At 51.3% G+C, this 14536-nt stretch overlaps 3 protein-coding genes across 3 annotated transcripts; 1 reads left to right on the top strand and 2 right to left on the bottom strand.

Annotated features, from left to right (window-relative positions):
• Positions 1-2678: 2678 nt before the first annotated feature.
• MAA_04193 (Triacylglycerol lipase) lies at positions 2679-4465 on the bottom strand (the record flags this gene model as incomplete). The annotated part of the gene is made up of 3 exons (XM_007822191.2): positions 2679-3347; positions 3415-4234; positions 4308-4465. 3 exons carry the CDS (start codon positions 4463-4465, stop codon positions 2679-2681), a joined length of 1647 nt encoding a protein of 548 aa, XP_007820382.2.
• Positions 4466-5436: 971 nt separating this feature from the next.
• MAA_04194 (Leo1-like protein) lies at positions 5437-6740 on the bottom strand (the record flags this gene model as incomplete). The annotated part of the gene is made up of 2 exons (XM_007822192.1): positions 5437-6417; positions 6483-6740. The coding sequence occupies 2 exons, from the start codon at positions 6738-6740 to the stop codon at positions 5437-5439; spliced, it is 1239 nt and encodes a 412-aa protein (XP_007820383.1).
• A 1120-nt stretch (positions 6741-7860) lies between these two features.
• Positions 7861-9698, top strand: MAA_04195 (Mob1/phocein; the record flags this gene model as incomplete). Its single annotated transcript, XM_007822193.1, has 4 exons — positions 7861-7883; positions 8565-8923; positions 8986-9097; positions 9155-9698. The coding sequence occupies 4 exons, from the start codon at positions 7861-7863 to the stop codon at positions 9696-9698; spliced, it is 1038 nt and encodes a 345-aa protein (XP_007820384.1).
• Between the last annotated feature and the right edge of the window lie 4838 nt (positions 9699-14536).

The raw sequence follows: 14536 nt of genomic DNA, 5'->3' as shown, positions 1-14536 counted from the left end.
TCGATTGTGGGTGGACTGACTCCCTTGTCGAACCGTCCTTGTCCAAATCTCGGAGTATGGAGTTGAACTCGACATGCCAACATGCCAGTTATTGGGACTGCTGCGCCGTCCAGTGTATGCATGCGCAGGCGCTATCGTTATGGTTGCTTGCGTCTCTGCGGGGGGTTTGCATCTTTTACGACGAGCTCACCTCAGGATAGCCTCATATTTGCATTGCCTGTCCTCGGAACTGAGCACGGAACGCAGAGCACCCTGACCACCGGTCAATCGTCTTTGGGGCTGACAAGCTTTGCTTTTGCTGCCAGTCCACCATGCAGTGTGCGGCGTAAAGGCGCAACTGTTTCGATGCCCTCCGTTCAGTTCAGACCTGCTGACTATTTCATGACTGTACAATATTGTTTCCGTGCTCCGTCGACAGCCTAGCTGATGCGAGGAAGCTGAACTTTTCAACCCTGGTTCTGGTCGCACATCCGGTGCCGCACCCGCGCCCCGATCATGGGAACTTCTGGCCCCCACCGTCCATCCGAATGTTACCAGCTCATCTGGAACTGCATATTCCTTTGGAGAAACCCGTCTTACCAAATACAGTTGGAAGGGTGCCCTCCGTCCAAAGTACGCCACTATGCATGACCGTTTGTTGTTCTCTCATCCCCCCCCCCCCCCCCCCCCTTCACAGGATTCGATTCGGGACTTGCAGCGAACCTTGTCAGCCCGTCTCCAGACCAGATGTTCGGGTCGCTCATGCCAGATCTTGCCCAGTCGTGTCAGGGCACCAAGAGGACATGCCATTCGATTGCCCACCTTGGCCGGTGTTTGCTGGTACCGGGACTCTTTCAGCTGGCATCTAAGCGCCGATGACGCCCGTCAATTGTGTCCAGAAAATTTTCTCAGACAGGGTCTTTTGCTGTCAACTCTAAATGAAGCCGTTTCCCACGCGGGACTATCCCTGCCGATTCCGTCCCCATTGCTTGTTGCCTGATCATCGGACCAATCCAGGTCAACTACCGATGCTGTAGATCCCTGACCGCGGTCAAGGGGTTACTACTCAGTTTGGCGGGCCGCTGCCTTTTGCACAGTTACTACTACTCCGCAACTTCAACGGCTATTCTTACAGATACGTGAATTCATGTGTTCGGATGGGGTATGGGGACATGCAGACTTTTCTTCCCCATTATTCCAACCTACGGAGTACGGAGTAGACAAGAGACGAAAACAGTCAAGCTGTTTCAGACCTTGCTCGTTCGTCAGTTGAGTACCCATCACAAAATCCTAGGGAAAGGCTCGTGTCCCATGGTCCCGGTCATTGGTAACATGTGTTCCTATGCGCTCCGGTGGACGTACGACAGCGTACAAAATAGTTTGTGCGTAACAAGATGAATAAGTTTCAGGAAATACCCTGCCAGCGGATTGGTTGATTTGGATACAAAAATCAGCCTACGGCAGCACCAACCGGACGAGAGGAGAGCCTTATCCACGATGCTGAAGAGAACAGCCCACAAATATCCTCCATTCATTAATCCTCCTTTATGCTATAACGTCCAGGTAAAGTTCCCTGCAGGAGTAAACTTTTTTTTTTTGCCAATCCTTTGTCAACTCCTCTCCGGATGCAACATCCCCTCTGTCTCAATTCCTTTCTGGACATCGGTATCTGAGGATGCCCACCGAATAACTTTGCCCATGGTTCGTGCTCACTTCCTCTCCGTCTAGCACTCTCATCGTCTTCCACGTGCTGCATATCATCCACAGTCTCCTTTCTGGATTGGGACGTTTCCTACTTCCCGCACGTCAGTCCCATGGCATACCAGGTTGCCGCGGCTGAACCCGCAACGATGGAACTTCACCAGCGTAAAAATGCGCTGAATCGGGATTCACGCCTCCGTACGGAGTACAAAGTACAGAGTACATGCATTATATGAGTCGGGTTTGAGACATTTTTATCATTTGAACGATTGTTTGTTTGGGCGGTGAATTTAATAGCGCAACAGGGCACATCTTCGAGTAACATCTTGGAGCACTAGTACTCACTGTCATAAGACGATCATGCGACGCACATTCAGCAGAGGGCATTTAAGACATGTGGCTTGCGTGTCCATACAGAGCGTAATACTGAGGAGGTGAAAATTTTTCTACAGGTCCATGGCTACCTGCTCCCAACTGCCTAGGTACGAGTGTAGATGCGTACGTCTATCATCCGGTACAAGCAAAGATATTCCACTACTACCTAGGTATGTGGTAATAGTAAGTTGTCCGAGAAGCTAGTGACTTACCAGCCAAAATTCCTAGATATCTCTCCCTCTGGTTGCATTCGATCTAGTTTAGTTAGTACTGTTGTTGTAGCAATGTGATCTTGTATTGGGAATAAGGCTCGCCGACATTCGTGATGCCCATCATATCGCAGTCTTGTTCACGTCGAACACATGTTCAAACACGTACTATTGCATGATTTTGGTTCAGAAGTTCGTTTTATTGCCCGTAAGTGGAACGAAATGCCGCCTCAAGTACTACTACTAGGGCCTTTGCAAAAAAAAAAAAAAAAAAAAAAAGAAAAAAAAAAAAAAAAAAAAAAAGAAGAAGAAGAAGAAGCAGAAGCCCCAAAAGACCGCCTCTCCACTCCAATGACGCCTCCCATATGCAAAAATATACAAACCAAAAATATGCCACTAAACACACGAAACCAATCAGGCCTCCACACCAGCTATGCTGCCTTTCCTCCTCAAATCACCAGCCTTCAACTTCCTGACCACCTGATACGACCTATCGAGCTCATTCTCGACGGCACATCGAATCCTCAGCGCCGCCACCGCGGGCCATACACTCCTCTCGCCCCTCAAGATCCAGTAATTCAGCGTATCCCTCGTCGGTGTCTCCAAAAGCCGTACGAAGTCCCCGGCCGTAACTTCTGGTACCAGCGTCATGGAGGCCGCCGGTATTCGCTCATCCACCAAAAATCGCCTAATACTCGACGGAAGTAGTCGCAGCGTGTCGAGTTGTCTTAAGCGGTGACGGACTTCGAGACCGACCATGCGGACTAGAAATGCGGAGAGTTGTGTGGTTTTGCTGCGGGATAGGAGCGACGGGCCGTGCATGTCAGACTGCAGGAAGGGGATGAGGTAGGGGCGGGCTTGGCTGACGATGAAGTGGTTAACATTGAAAAGTTCGGCGATGCGTTGGAGAGGAGAGTCCCGGTCCGTGTAAGAGGTGTGTGTCCAGTGGCGGAAGTTGGTAGTATTGGCAGCGGCCCATGGCACGATGGTGCCGTGGACGTCTTTGGCGAGGATTTTGACTTTGCGGGAGCCGTAGAGCGAGGGAGACGAGGCATTAGATGCTACGGCGGCCGTCCATATCAACTGGTTTCGCACTGTCAGTTGAATGCTCAGATATAACGCGTGGATTGGGGAGCGCGGAGTAACTCACAACGTTCGGGGCCGTGATATAATTCATAAGAGTCGGCACGCCACCCTGACTCTCCGTCGCAACAGTAATGTTGAGGACCCTCTTACTCCGATTGTAGGCCTCTTCAAAGGTTAAATCACCCACGTTTGCCCTTACACAATCCTCCAGCACTGTAACATCTAAAAAGTATCCTTCGCGAGAAAACCTCCGCAGTCGTCGCATCAACGTCGCCCATCTCGATTTGAACGTCTGTTCACGGGGTATCACTCCACTTTCTGACCTGCCTTTCGATGCAAACGCCGAGACGTCAATGCCGTCGCCTGACAAGATACTAGGTAGTTCTTCTTCTGTATGTATAGCCACCAAGGCGGCTATCAGGGCACCCGTCCCTGTTCCAGTAATGATGCGAGGAAGGAGACCGCGCAAGAAGAGGGCTTTGGCAATACCAAGATGGCATAATCCAAAGATGGATCCACCTTGCAGGACTAGAGTGCTCCGGCCGAATGCCTGTCTGGTATCATGAATAAAATCGAGTTTCATCTGATTCGTTAATACGCTCCCTCCGCCTTGCGAGTTGGACATGAATGTAGTTGGTAGTGTGCTGATGTCATCCACAGTCTCGGCGACTTGTGATATGTACTCCTCAATCAGATATTTGGTCCCCGAGAAGGATCGATTGTACAGCTTAGGTACAGTGATATTTCCCAAGTTACGGATGAGGCCGGATCGGAGAAGGTTGACTAATTGCTGAAACTGGCTCTCTTCACGAGCAACAGCCAAAGAATGCAAGCGTTCGGTGATGAGCCTCCAGTCGTAATATTTGGACGTAGGGTTGTTCCTCCTGCACCACCAAGAAAATGGTTAGCAAGGCCGTTCCTCAGTGCATCGGCATGGTCGGTGAAGCGTCGCGTTACCATAAGTCTAAACCAAGCAAGCTATCCAAATGGAGAGCGGCCTCTTCCCAATCCTCGAAGCTCTCTGCATTGCGCAACAGTTCCAGCCACAAATCCACAGGATGCCTGCTGGTATACCAGCTCACGAGCTTCTGTACCGGCGTCAGTAGGAGAGCCATGACGAGCCAGCCAGCCAGGCTCACGGCAAATAAGCAACAGACAACAAACAAAAATGCTTTGAAAGAAAGGAACGCGAAGCTTAAAACCAACCTTGATCCAGAACGTGCCAACATCCACAATCACCCTCCAGACAGCTAGGACAGCCCCCATGATGTGCCGAGGGTGACGAGATCACAGGCCATGCAGCCGATAGTAACACTTGGGCAATGTAGATCGGTGGGTCTGGTCGCCAGAGAGACTTCAATGTTGACGGGTTGCTACTCTCAGACAGAGGCCTGCGTGATTGGAAACAGCATCTTAAGGCTCTGCGAGAGATGGCGAAGTGTGGTTGCCTTGATTTGTCCAATTGGTGCCAAGCGGCACATGCTGAGCCTGCAAGTCAAGGCTTGTTTCCGACTCGGGACGGTGAGCATGTGATTGACAGATGGCACGGGAGTGTGACTGATGCCAGGGATGAGATGAACTTGCCCAAGCTTCGGAGATGGAGGCGCTAAAACAACCCCCCACCACCCGGAACCGCTTAACATTACCTATCGATACCTAGGGGACCACCACACCACCACCACTTCTCAGGTACCTAGCTTAGAATTTCGGATCACGTCGAACATTGAGACGATACAATCGACTGACAACAGATGCGACAGGCCGGAAATCTTTGCTCCAGCGGCTGCGGCCCGGTCGATATCATAGCTTGGCCATTGCCTTCTTGATCGGACCGAGAGTTCTTGCTTGTGTTTTGCGAGACAATGAGTCCATCGGCCGCATGACGGCGTCAACGGTCTACGCACATGTACCTTGGAAAATCTGCCTGGTTTCTCTCAAACTGCGTCAACACATTTAATATGTATGATGTGCTGCTTGGGTTCCAAGTTTTCCCTTCCAAATTCTTCGACGCCTTATGAGTGATTATACAGGATAGATAATAAGTAGACTCCATGATAAACAGCCATTTCCACTTCCAAAACCCCCCTTACTCATCCTCATCCTCGTCTATGATGTTTCGCCGCCTAGCTCTTGCAGAGGGCTCGCCAGGTTCGACCTCATCTCCTTCAGCATCCTCATCATCATCTGGATCCGCTGTCCTCTGTCGCTTGTTGCGAGGTCGTCGTTCCTCCTCGTCATCATCCAATATATCCTCATCATCTTCTTCTGCTGCACTGTCCATTTCTTCCTCATCACTTCCCACCAGAAAACCGTCATCCAAATCGTAGTCCTCACGGCGTCCAACACCCTGTGGGAGATCGTCGTCAGAGTCATACTCTGGCCGGCGCTTCTTCGGTTTCGTAGATCCTGGCATGCCTCGCTTGCGTCCAGATCCAAAGCCACGTCCACCTTCGAGGTCTCCAATCGATAGACCCCCGCGACCAGACCGTCCGAGTCCACCATCCATCTTCAACGCAGCGTTTTCGCGTCGACGCTGAGCCTTCATCCTCTCCTTTTCTGCCATTTCGGCCTGTTTCTTCTGCAATTCAGGGTCTCTGGTGGTACGGATAATCATGTCACCGTCGTTCACCGACTTGCTGGCTTGTGCCATCCGCTCTGCCAATACCGACAGCGCGTCATCTCCCACTGCCTTATTGGGCCGCACGTTGAACTGCTCCGTCAAGTGACCAACAGTCAGTAGTAGATTGCTGCCGAGTTCTGCCGCCGCCGCGTAGTTGTGCCCATCGTTAAGCTCGTTGTATGGTTGGTCCATTCCCGGCGCGAGTGCCTTCTTTTGTATTTCGTAATGCTCGCCACCGACAGAGATGGTCACTGAGCCATCACTCCACCGGTAAATATTGGTGTTGCTCTGTAGATCTCCAGTGCTTGCATCTTTTCGTATACGAGCGACGTGTTTCGGTCTGTCGGATTTCGCATTGGCAAGATCAAAATCGCTTGGCTCGAAGGTCTCCGCAACGTATTCCTCGGGCATGAATTTGATGAATTTAGGGACTCTCATAACACGAAGCTGATTTGCACAGTCAGTCTAGGTTACAATTGATATCGCGTCATGAATAACTCAGGCCCTCTTACAATTCCGTCTTTGGGGTTTGGGATCTGATGGCGATACGTCTGTACCGCCATGACAACCCGATCTCGCGTCTCATGTGGCAGACCATCCTCCCCATCATAATCTCGTCGCCTCGCATCGGGATCTTCATCAGGGTCTGAGGCTAGTTCGTCATCGTCCAGGACCCGCGGCGCTCTCGGCTCTTCGTCGCCCTCATCGCCAAAGAGGTCATCGCCGGCGGTTTCGTCGAGACCATCGAGAGGGTCCTCAGAGTCAGACATGGTGTTAATGGCTGCTTTTGCAAACTACGAGTTGAAATTTGTGGTTCGTAGTCGATAGGAGCTGAACAATGTGGCCAAAAGTGGTTGAGCTTGCTGGAGGGCGAGATTTTGAAGGTTGCGCAGAACTGTAAACGGCAGCCATCCGCAAGCGCGCAGCAGCGAGGTCAAAATTGCGCACGGGCCACATCCAGACTAGCCCAGTCTCACGGCTTGCACCTTTTGGCGACCTCTTCCTCTAAAAGGCTCACTGCATGCAACAAAAATCAGGATTAATTATCTAGGTTTGAAAGATTCAATTCTTACAGGCTCCTTGGTCTGATTCGATGCATTCAATCATTGAAGAAGCTCTCTAACTGTAATGGCGTTCCCGCACACATTGCTTGCCCGACCTCTCACTGGAAGCAGCCCGAACTCCATCTGACTGGACAATAGACGCCAGATGTGTAGATGATCGTTCCAAATATTTTTGAGCATTGAGCCGTGAGCTGATGAGGCCCCTGCGCTGCGGTCAATTCATTCGGAGGCGTTGTACTCCGTAACTGTCAAACCAAACATGGAGCTCAGGCCGGGCATTCCTTGCTGGCTTCATGTCACTTCAGCATTGTAGGTGAACTCTTCGCCTCCGGCCTCCAGTGCGTGCCGCAAGCTCTTGAAATATCGTCGCGCCACCGGTTCTCAACACGACAAGTATCGTTCCCAGACCGTTTGAGCAGAGCAAGCTTCTGGCGCGAGGCATTGGCGCGACGTGTGTCCAGACCGCGGCAGGGATCTGGATCTATCTGCGCCTCTCGAACGCACCTGAGCAGATTGACCAATCAGCACGCGGCACCCCACATTTGGCCGTTACCGTCTCGTAAAGGACCCCGTCCCCCTCTCTCGCACACCAGACGTGGACTCCTGATAGAATCCCTTTGCATACTAGGCAATTGTCCACGCCGCTTTTCTTGGGTGGTATCTGCTTCTTGCCTCACGCCGACGGTTGCTTTCATTCCTTCTCTTCCTACAGCCTTGTCCGCGTGTCCGCCGCCTCGCATAAGATCCCGTGACGGGAGCTTTCGGCCCCTCTGGTGTTTCCTTTGCATTGCCGCCCTCCATCTCAGTCCCCGCCTTTTCATTCATCATGTCCAACCTCTTCTCCGGGATGTAAGTAACTGTGCTATTTCCTCTGGTTGATTTTGTTCTTTTTGATTCAATACATACCTTCTCTGCCGTCAGCCTCTCTGCTACAGAAGACAGAAGAGGCCCTCAAGCAAGAGCCGCCAGGAGCAAGTTGGATCGTCCAAGGTCAAGCCCCATTCCTCTGAGCCTCTATTCAGCAGGTCCATCTCTATTCGTTCGATACCGGCAATTAGCCCGAGATGGAGGCTGTATACTTTATAATGCCACAGGGCCTGTGAAGTGGGATTCAAGAAGGCGGTCCAGACTCTCGATGCCTGTATCAGAGACACTCCCGAACAGCCACCGCCCGTTTGCCAATTACTTGCAGGCCGGCTGCGTTCCTCTCCATATGAGTCAAGTGGTTCAAGATAAAACTGATTGGCAAGGTATAGCCTGGTAGACCAGGTTGGCGAGACGCTCCCTCCATTCAATACCGACAGCGTCTTGCCCGCCGCGCATCAGTTCTTGCGTGGGCCCCGGCGTCTAGATAACGAGATATGTTGCAAGATCTATTGCAGAGCCGTCCTTGAAACCTGAAAGAGCCTCAATCCGGCATACCTCGGAGGACATGGGTTCCTCAGGGTGTGCTCATTGTTCTCTGAAACACCATTGCGACAGCTATTAGCCTGCACAAAGCTTAAATTACTGCTAACTTTGGATCCTTAGCAACGCTCGATTCCGAGGCGCTTCAACGAAGCCGTCCGGCCAAAAGAGCCCATCTCCGTCGACAGGCGGCCCGCCTGTGCCAGCTGACACTGCTTCTCAGGGCAGTCAGTCCTCGACAAACCTTGCTCCCAAGGTTCCGCCTCTGCCAAATTCCCCATCCCTCGCCCAAACGATCGGAATGGACGCATCTAGTAGCGGAATGTCCAACGCCGAAGACATCATCAATAACTACCACCTTCCCCGCCCGCTACCTTTATGGCTTAATGCCCAGTATGTCAAGCATATTGTCAAAGGAAACTTTATGACGTTGAGTGCTCGACCAAAGACTGTGGAGCAAGGAGAATGGATCGCCCACCAAGGTATGCAAAACGTTCTGAGTGATGATGTTATAATCTTCCGACCGGCTGACTGTCCGAGATAGTTGTCGAGCATTATCGAAACCTGTGGAATTTTGTGCGCGTGGTTCATGAGAAAGAGGATGACGGCACAAGCATTTGCAACCCCACCACTTGCCCTCGCATGTCTGCTGGAGCGTGAGTGTCAACACGGTCAACACTTCACCAAGATGGAAACACTGACATGGTACACAGAAATCATTCCTTCACATGGCTGAATAACAGACGAGAGCCTGTAGAACTTCCCGCGTACGAGTACATGACGTTGATGCAAAGATGGATTTCGGGTAAAATTGACGACACCGCAATCTTTCCCACAGACCCTTCCGGTGTATCATACGCCCACAACCCCAGCATCACAACGACGCCTTTATCTCAACTTTCCAACCCCGGAGAGGCCGAATACATTGGGAAACGGTCGGGCTTCCCAGAGAAGTTTCTCGAAGTTTGCCAGATGATTTTCCGTCAAATGTTTCGTGTGTACGCCCACCTTTACTGGGCACATTTTACCGAGCCTTTCTATCACCTGAACCTTGAAAAACAACTCAATAGCTGTTTCTCTCACTTTATTCTGACAGCAACTGCGCTGGACATGCTTAAACCGCAGGAATTGGAGCCGATGCAAGCCCTGATTGACCTGTGGGCAGCAAATGGGACGTTCCCACCTGAGTCTAAGGCTTACGAGTATGCTAACTTGCGGGCTGGCGAACGACTCCTTCATCTTGCAGGTGCTCAGTAAAGCTGTATAGTCGTTTTTTCTTTCGGCGTATCGCATCTGTTTTGAGTTATTTACACAACTTCGGCTGCTGTCCTGGGAACAGCATTGCCTTGTATGCATGGGCGAATGGATACACAGGAAAACAACATATGACGTTTTGCTCTGAGTTTGAGGGCGTGTCCACTGCAGGCCAGAGGAGTTGCGAAATGGAGTTCGATTCTCAGGATGGTTAGGCGAAGCATAAGTGAGCATGAGGAGGATAGAAACAATCAAGAAATGGCGGAGCGTAGTAGACGGAATGCATTTTGGAATCATCGAAAGGTGGATAAATAGAGTCTGCCTGTACTGGCAACAAAGTCATCACCTTTGTGCGAATCCTGTTCAATTGGACTTGAGTTTGCGTGATGCTTTGGGATGGCATTTGCAATGTACCTAGTACCACATATTCCAATGCCATCATCAAGAGTATTAGGTACCTAGGTAGGTATCCAGAGCCATATCATGATTCACCTCAACATCCATACCCTTCACAATCCCTACATATGTCAAGATCTCGATCAAAAAAATGCACCTGGAACCACCTTATCTACATATGCTGTGTCATCATATCCTCCGAACACATTTCGCTCGATGCCCAACGGCCCAACGCAGACCCCATCAGATGACTGTCCTCTTTTTAACCACCCCCCCTTCCTTTCCAAAAGAAGCGCGATCCAGACGCAGGGGCTATGCACTCACGTATCCTATCTATGCACCGTGGCCTGACCAAACCAGAGTACGACTTTCCCATGCTCCATGTGATGCATGCCTGTTTCCCTCTCCACATGCCGTGCTTCAATGGTTTGCGTCGTGACACTGCAAAACCTATACTTTTCTGATTGCACTTTTGCCATTTGACAATTCAGAAGTCGTTTTTGAGATGTTTCCTTCTGTTGGCACGATCTATGATAGGACTAGAACTGCCTTGGGTATCATGTGCGTCTCTCATCGCCACCGCTTGGACTAGGCCGCCGCCTTCGTCAAGCTATAAAAATAGATGGACAATATACTCCCCGCGGGAAACTGGATAGTTGATTTGATACTCGAACCCTGTGTTGATGCCGTGCTCACTAACCAGCCTCTGGGGACCACGAGACTGTCGATTCCATGGCTGGGTTCATGTCGCACACCCCCTGTGGGAAGCTCCTATTTTATTTCTCTTTGGCCGATTCTCTTCTACTCCCTCTTTAAGCTTCTTCGTCCATCATTTCGCCCCTTGAAATAGAACGTGGATTTTATGCATTCATGTGGAACAAGGACAAGGGTCAGGTTAGGAAGGGCTTCTGCTGACCGCAACATATGGATGGTATGGAATGGGTAAAGATGACCGCCTCTTTGGACCAAAGTTTCTCCAAATGGGCCAGTAGGGGGGGGCAGTAGTTCCAATTATGGAATTCCGGTTGTTGGCCAGCAGATGCATCTTGACTAATTATGATTCTTTTTTTTTTCCGCCGTGGGATTTTTGGTCCCTGGGCACTTGGCTTATCTGTTTCAGCGTTTTGGTGCCGTTGGCTCTGATACGATGGGGTTATGCCATGCAGACCGATATTTTCCGAAAACAGACATCTTGTGGGATCTATGAGAGACACGGGCTGAGATGCGGCTTGTGTTGGTTTTTTTTTCTTCCTGAAATCGTCATTGCTCTACATTGTACGTCGGCTCGGTAATATTTTCCTGGGGTTGGTTGGCTACTTAGTTTGGGTGCAGAGTGTGTGGTTCCGAAAGCAACTTTGCCCAGGATTTTGATTGACGCATCGAAGCAGGAGTGTAGAAAGACATGATTGTATACTATGAACAGAGAGAGGAAGCAGTGCTCCAGATTAATCTAAGTAAGCCGAGCTGTGTGGGTTGCATTCACACCGCAGTAGCATAGTCCATCTTGTCTGTTACTACAACGGGCAACACTTCGTCGTCACACAGGCCAACCTGGGCAGCGGTTGTGCTCGGCCAACTTGCGAACCATGGAAGCTATGCCCGAGACATGTTGGCGACTATTTTCGAAAATGGTGGGCAGAGGGCAGGCACCACCAAGCTCTTTTTGAGACGAATGTGCCAAAGTTCAAGCAGGCTCCAGATGCGGAACATTGGCCGGGGATATGGATGATTGGTAGCCATGGTGACATGAGCATTACTGGCGCTTTATATAGGTAACGGCGCTTTGTCGGCCATGTCCTGTGCCTCCACGCCGGAACAGGATCCGAACGGTGAGTAGTCGTCCGTTGTGCTCTGTCCCGACGTGACCATCAGTGACGATTGGCAGCGAGGCATCGCATCGCTCGTCGTAAGGGAGGGAGGCTCGGTGCCTAACTTCCCATGCTGATGGAGAAACTGAAAGTGAGAGCGCGATCGACGAGCGGGAACGAGATGGGCAAAAACTGGAAACACACCGACTAACACCACGGTTTGAGATATGGGCACCATGGCCGCTCAATATGCGGCCATGAGGCACAGTGGAGCTGCTGATACCAGAACAGTTGTGTGGTTGGATCACGGCCTGGCGTGTGAGCGAGTGTCGACCAAACAAACCCAGCCCCCATCTAGAAAAAGGGCCGCCATTAGTACTCCGTACGCAGCCACCGACTGAGGCGAAAGAAGAAGAAATGGTATCTGAGAGGCCGGGAGCGAGCCATTAAACGGACACTAGATTCAGCGGACGAGAACGGGTACTCCGTAGAGGCAAAGAGGATATTCCAAAGACTAGAGGGCAGGTTTGCGATTGCACGTAGAGAAGCCGCTTGGCTGTCTTGACGGTCCATGAACGAGGGCATGCGAACGGACTAATTGGACCATCACGTCGCATTTTCTTTGAGGAGAGATGCAGTCGGTCAGGTGGTGGAGGTGGTGGTGGTGGTGATCGCTGTGGGTGTTGAGACATTTTGTACCGCCGCTGCGCGCGTCTGCGGGGAGGTACTTTCCTGATTGTACGCGGAGGATCGAGCCAACCCTGGTGACGGGCAACTCGTCGGACTAGGTGCTGCCAATGCTTTTGTGCTGCGGGAGAGCCAATCCAGAAGAGGCAAGGTCGACTTTCTCGCGCCGTTCCTCTCGTCCAAACGCTGCATGGTGGATGAGCAGATGCTTGGCTGGTCTCTCGCCTGATGAGCGCCATGCACCCCCTGTTGAGACCTCTCAACGGACTACCCTATCGAGGTCTGCTATTGCTGTTCCGGTGACATCCTCTGCCCAGCGCCAAAATCTTGGGCGGCCGTCTTGGAGGGCCGCCATGGGCCGACCCGGAGGGAGCTCCTAGCCCAGCGACATCAACGGCTACGGCCTCAGGGGCATGAGATGGAAACAACGAGACCCTCCTCTGATGACCAAGCATGACCCTGCCAACTATGCCACCGATGGGGCAAATAGGAAGCCAGGCCGTCGAGAGAGACCAAAGCATCATTGCCCATCACTTCAGCATCAGACCCCCCAAGACGCGCATGTACTCTCGTTCTCCGTAGGCATATAGACTCATAGTCCACTTTGTGGGTGTTGTGGCTCAGCCTGGCAAGCCTCAGACGGAGACGAACTCAGCAGCTTTGATCGAGGAGTGGAGGATCCAAGAGTTTAGGTAGTGGCCATTTCTGCCCAACCTCCCTCCCCCCCGGTATTGTAGGACGGCATATGAAGTACATGCTCCGTACTTACTACTCACTGCTTTGTATCGACGCCGATTCTCTCCCTCTCTCATGTCTCCTACTCGAATCATGATGGCTCGGAGCTTCGTCGTATGGCTTCTCCCCAGCACTTCTACTGGTTTCGCGGGTCTGGTCCGGTGAGGGTAGTAATGGGTTCGAAGTGCACATACCACTCTCTTGCGCACCGATTTGCGCTTCATCAGATCACTGGCTGGTTGTTTTGTTTGGGGCTCCGAAATCCGGGCTGCCGATGACTCGAATTTGCCAAGGCTTCCGAAGTGCCCAAAGGTCCAAGGTATTTGCCGAAATGTCTTGGCCGATATTGGATGACACTTCTTCACCAATAAGGTATATGGAACCTGTGTTCATGTATATGCATGAGCGTTTTTAAGTCCTAAAGGGTGAAAGAGTGGTGAGAAATCGGAGGCAGGTGGTGCTCAGCTCATTTGTCCCAGAATGGCTCAACCAGAAGTAATAGAAGAGCGATAGCGCCAAGCAAGGAGTACTGAATAGAATGCGAACCAGTGTAAACTTATTGCATGTGCCACTTTCGTAACTTTGCGTTGTGACCCGAAGCACAACACTGACCCTGGACGGAGAAAATCTGTATCAAGCACTCAACCCGGGTTTGTATGTAGTTACATGCATACCTATACCTAGCTTACCTAGACTTCTCCTTTTCCCGTGCCCGAATCTAGTCTAAGCCATTCGAACGGGATGGGCAACGTGGTGTTGATGCTGCACTCCAGAGTCCAGACTGGTCGTTCCACCTCTAGTACTGACTGCCGTGCTTTTGACCTTTTTTATTTTTATTTTTGGCCGCAAGGCAAAATATACGAAGTTGGCAAGAGTCGCACACCTTCACCTGGATTGGGCGTGCAAGTCATGCACTTGGCACATGTACTTACTATATGGCGATGCTCTGTCAGTCATAATCCCTGTAGAGCGGCAAGTCCATGTAGCTCACCTGGCTGATTTCGCTTTGTCTACAGAAGAAGCTGGGCACCAGCGGTCGAAAGAGCATGCTAGCCAGAGATATAAACACTAGTATGGGTGCCCAAGTTCTGAGCACGCGGATCGATCTGGACTCGTCTCCCCGCGAGGCTTGTCAGCGGACCTGGCATCTGAGTATGTCTTTGGTCCCTGGCAATGGCGGATGGGCGGTGGACCATGACGGGCCACGGTGAGGAG

Source organism: Metarhizium robertsii (genome assembly GCF_000187425.2).
Source record: "Metarhizium robertsii ARSEF 23 chromosome Unknown MAA_Scf_5, whole genome shotgun sequence".
In the NCBI taxonomy this organism is placed as follows: Eukaryota; Fungi; Ascomycota; class Sordariomycetes; order Hypocreales; family Clavicipitaceae; genus Metarhizium; species Metarhizium robertsii.
Note: the sequence above shows the minus strand (reverse complement) of the source record. Positions and strands in the feature narration are given on the sequence as shown.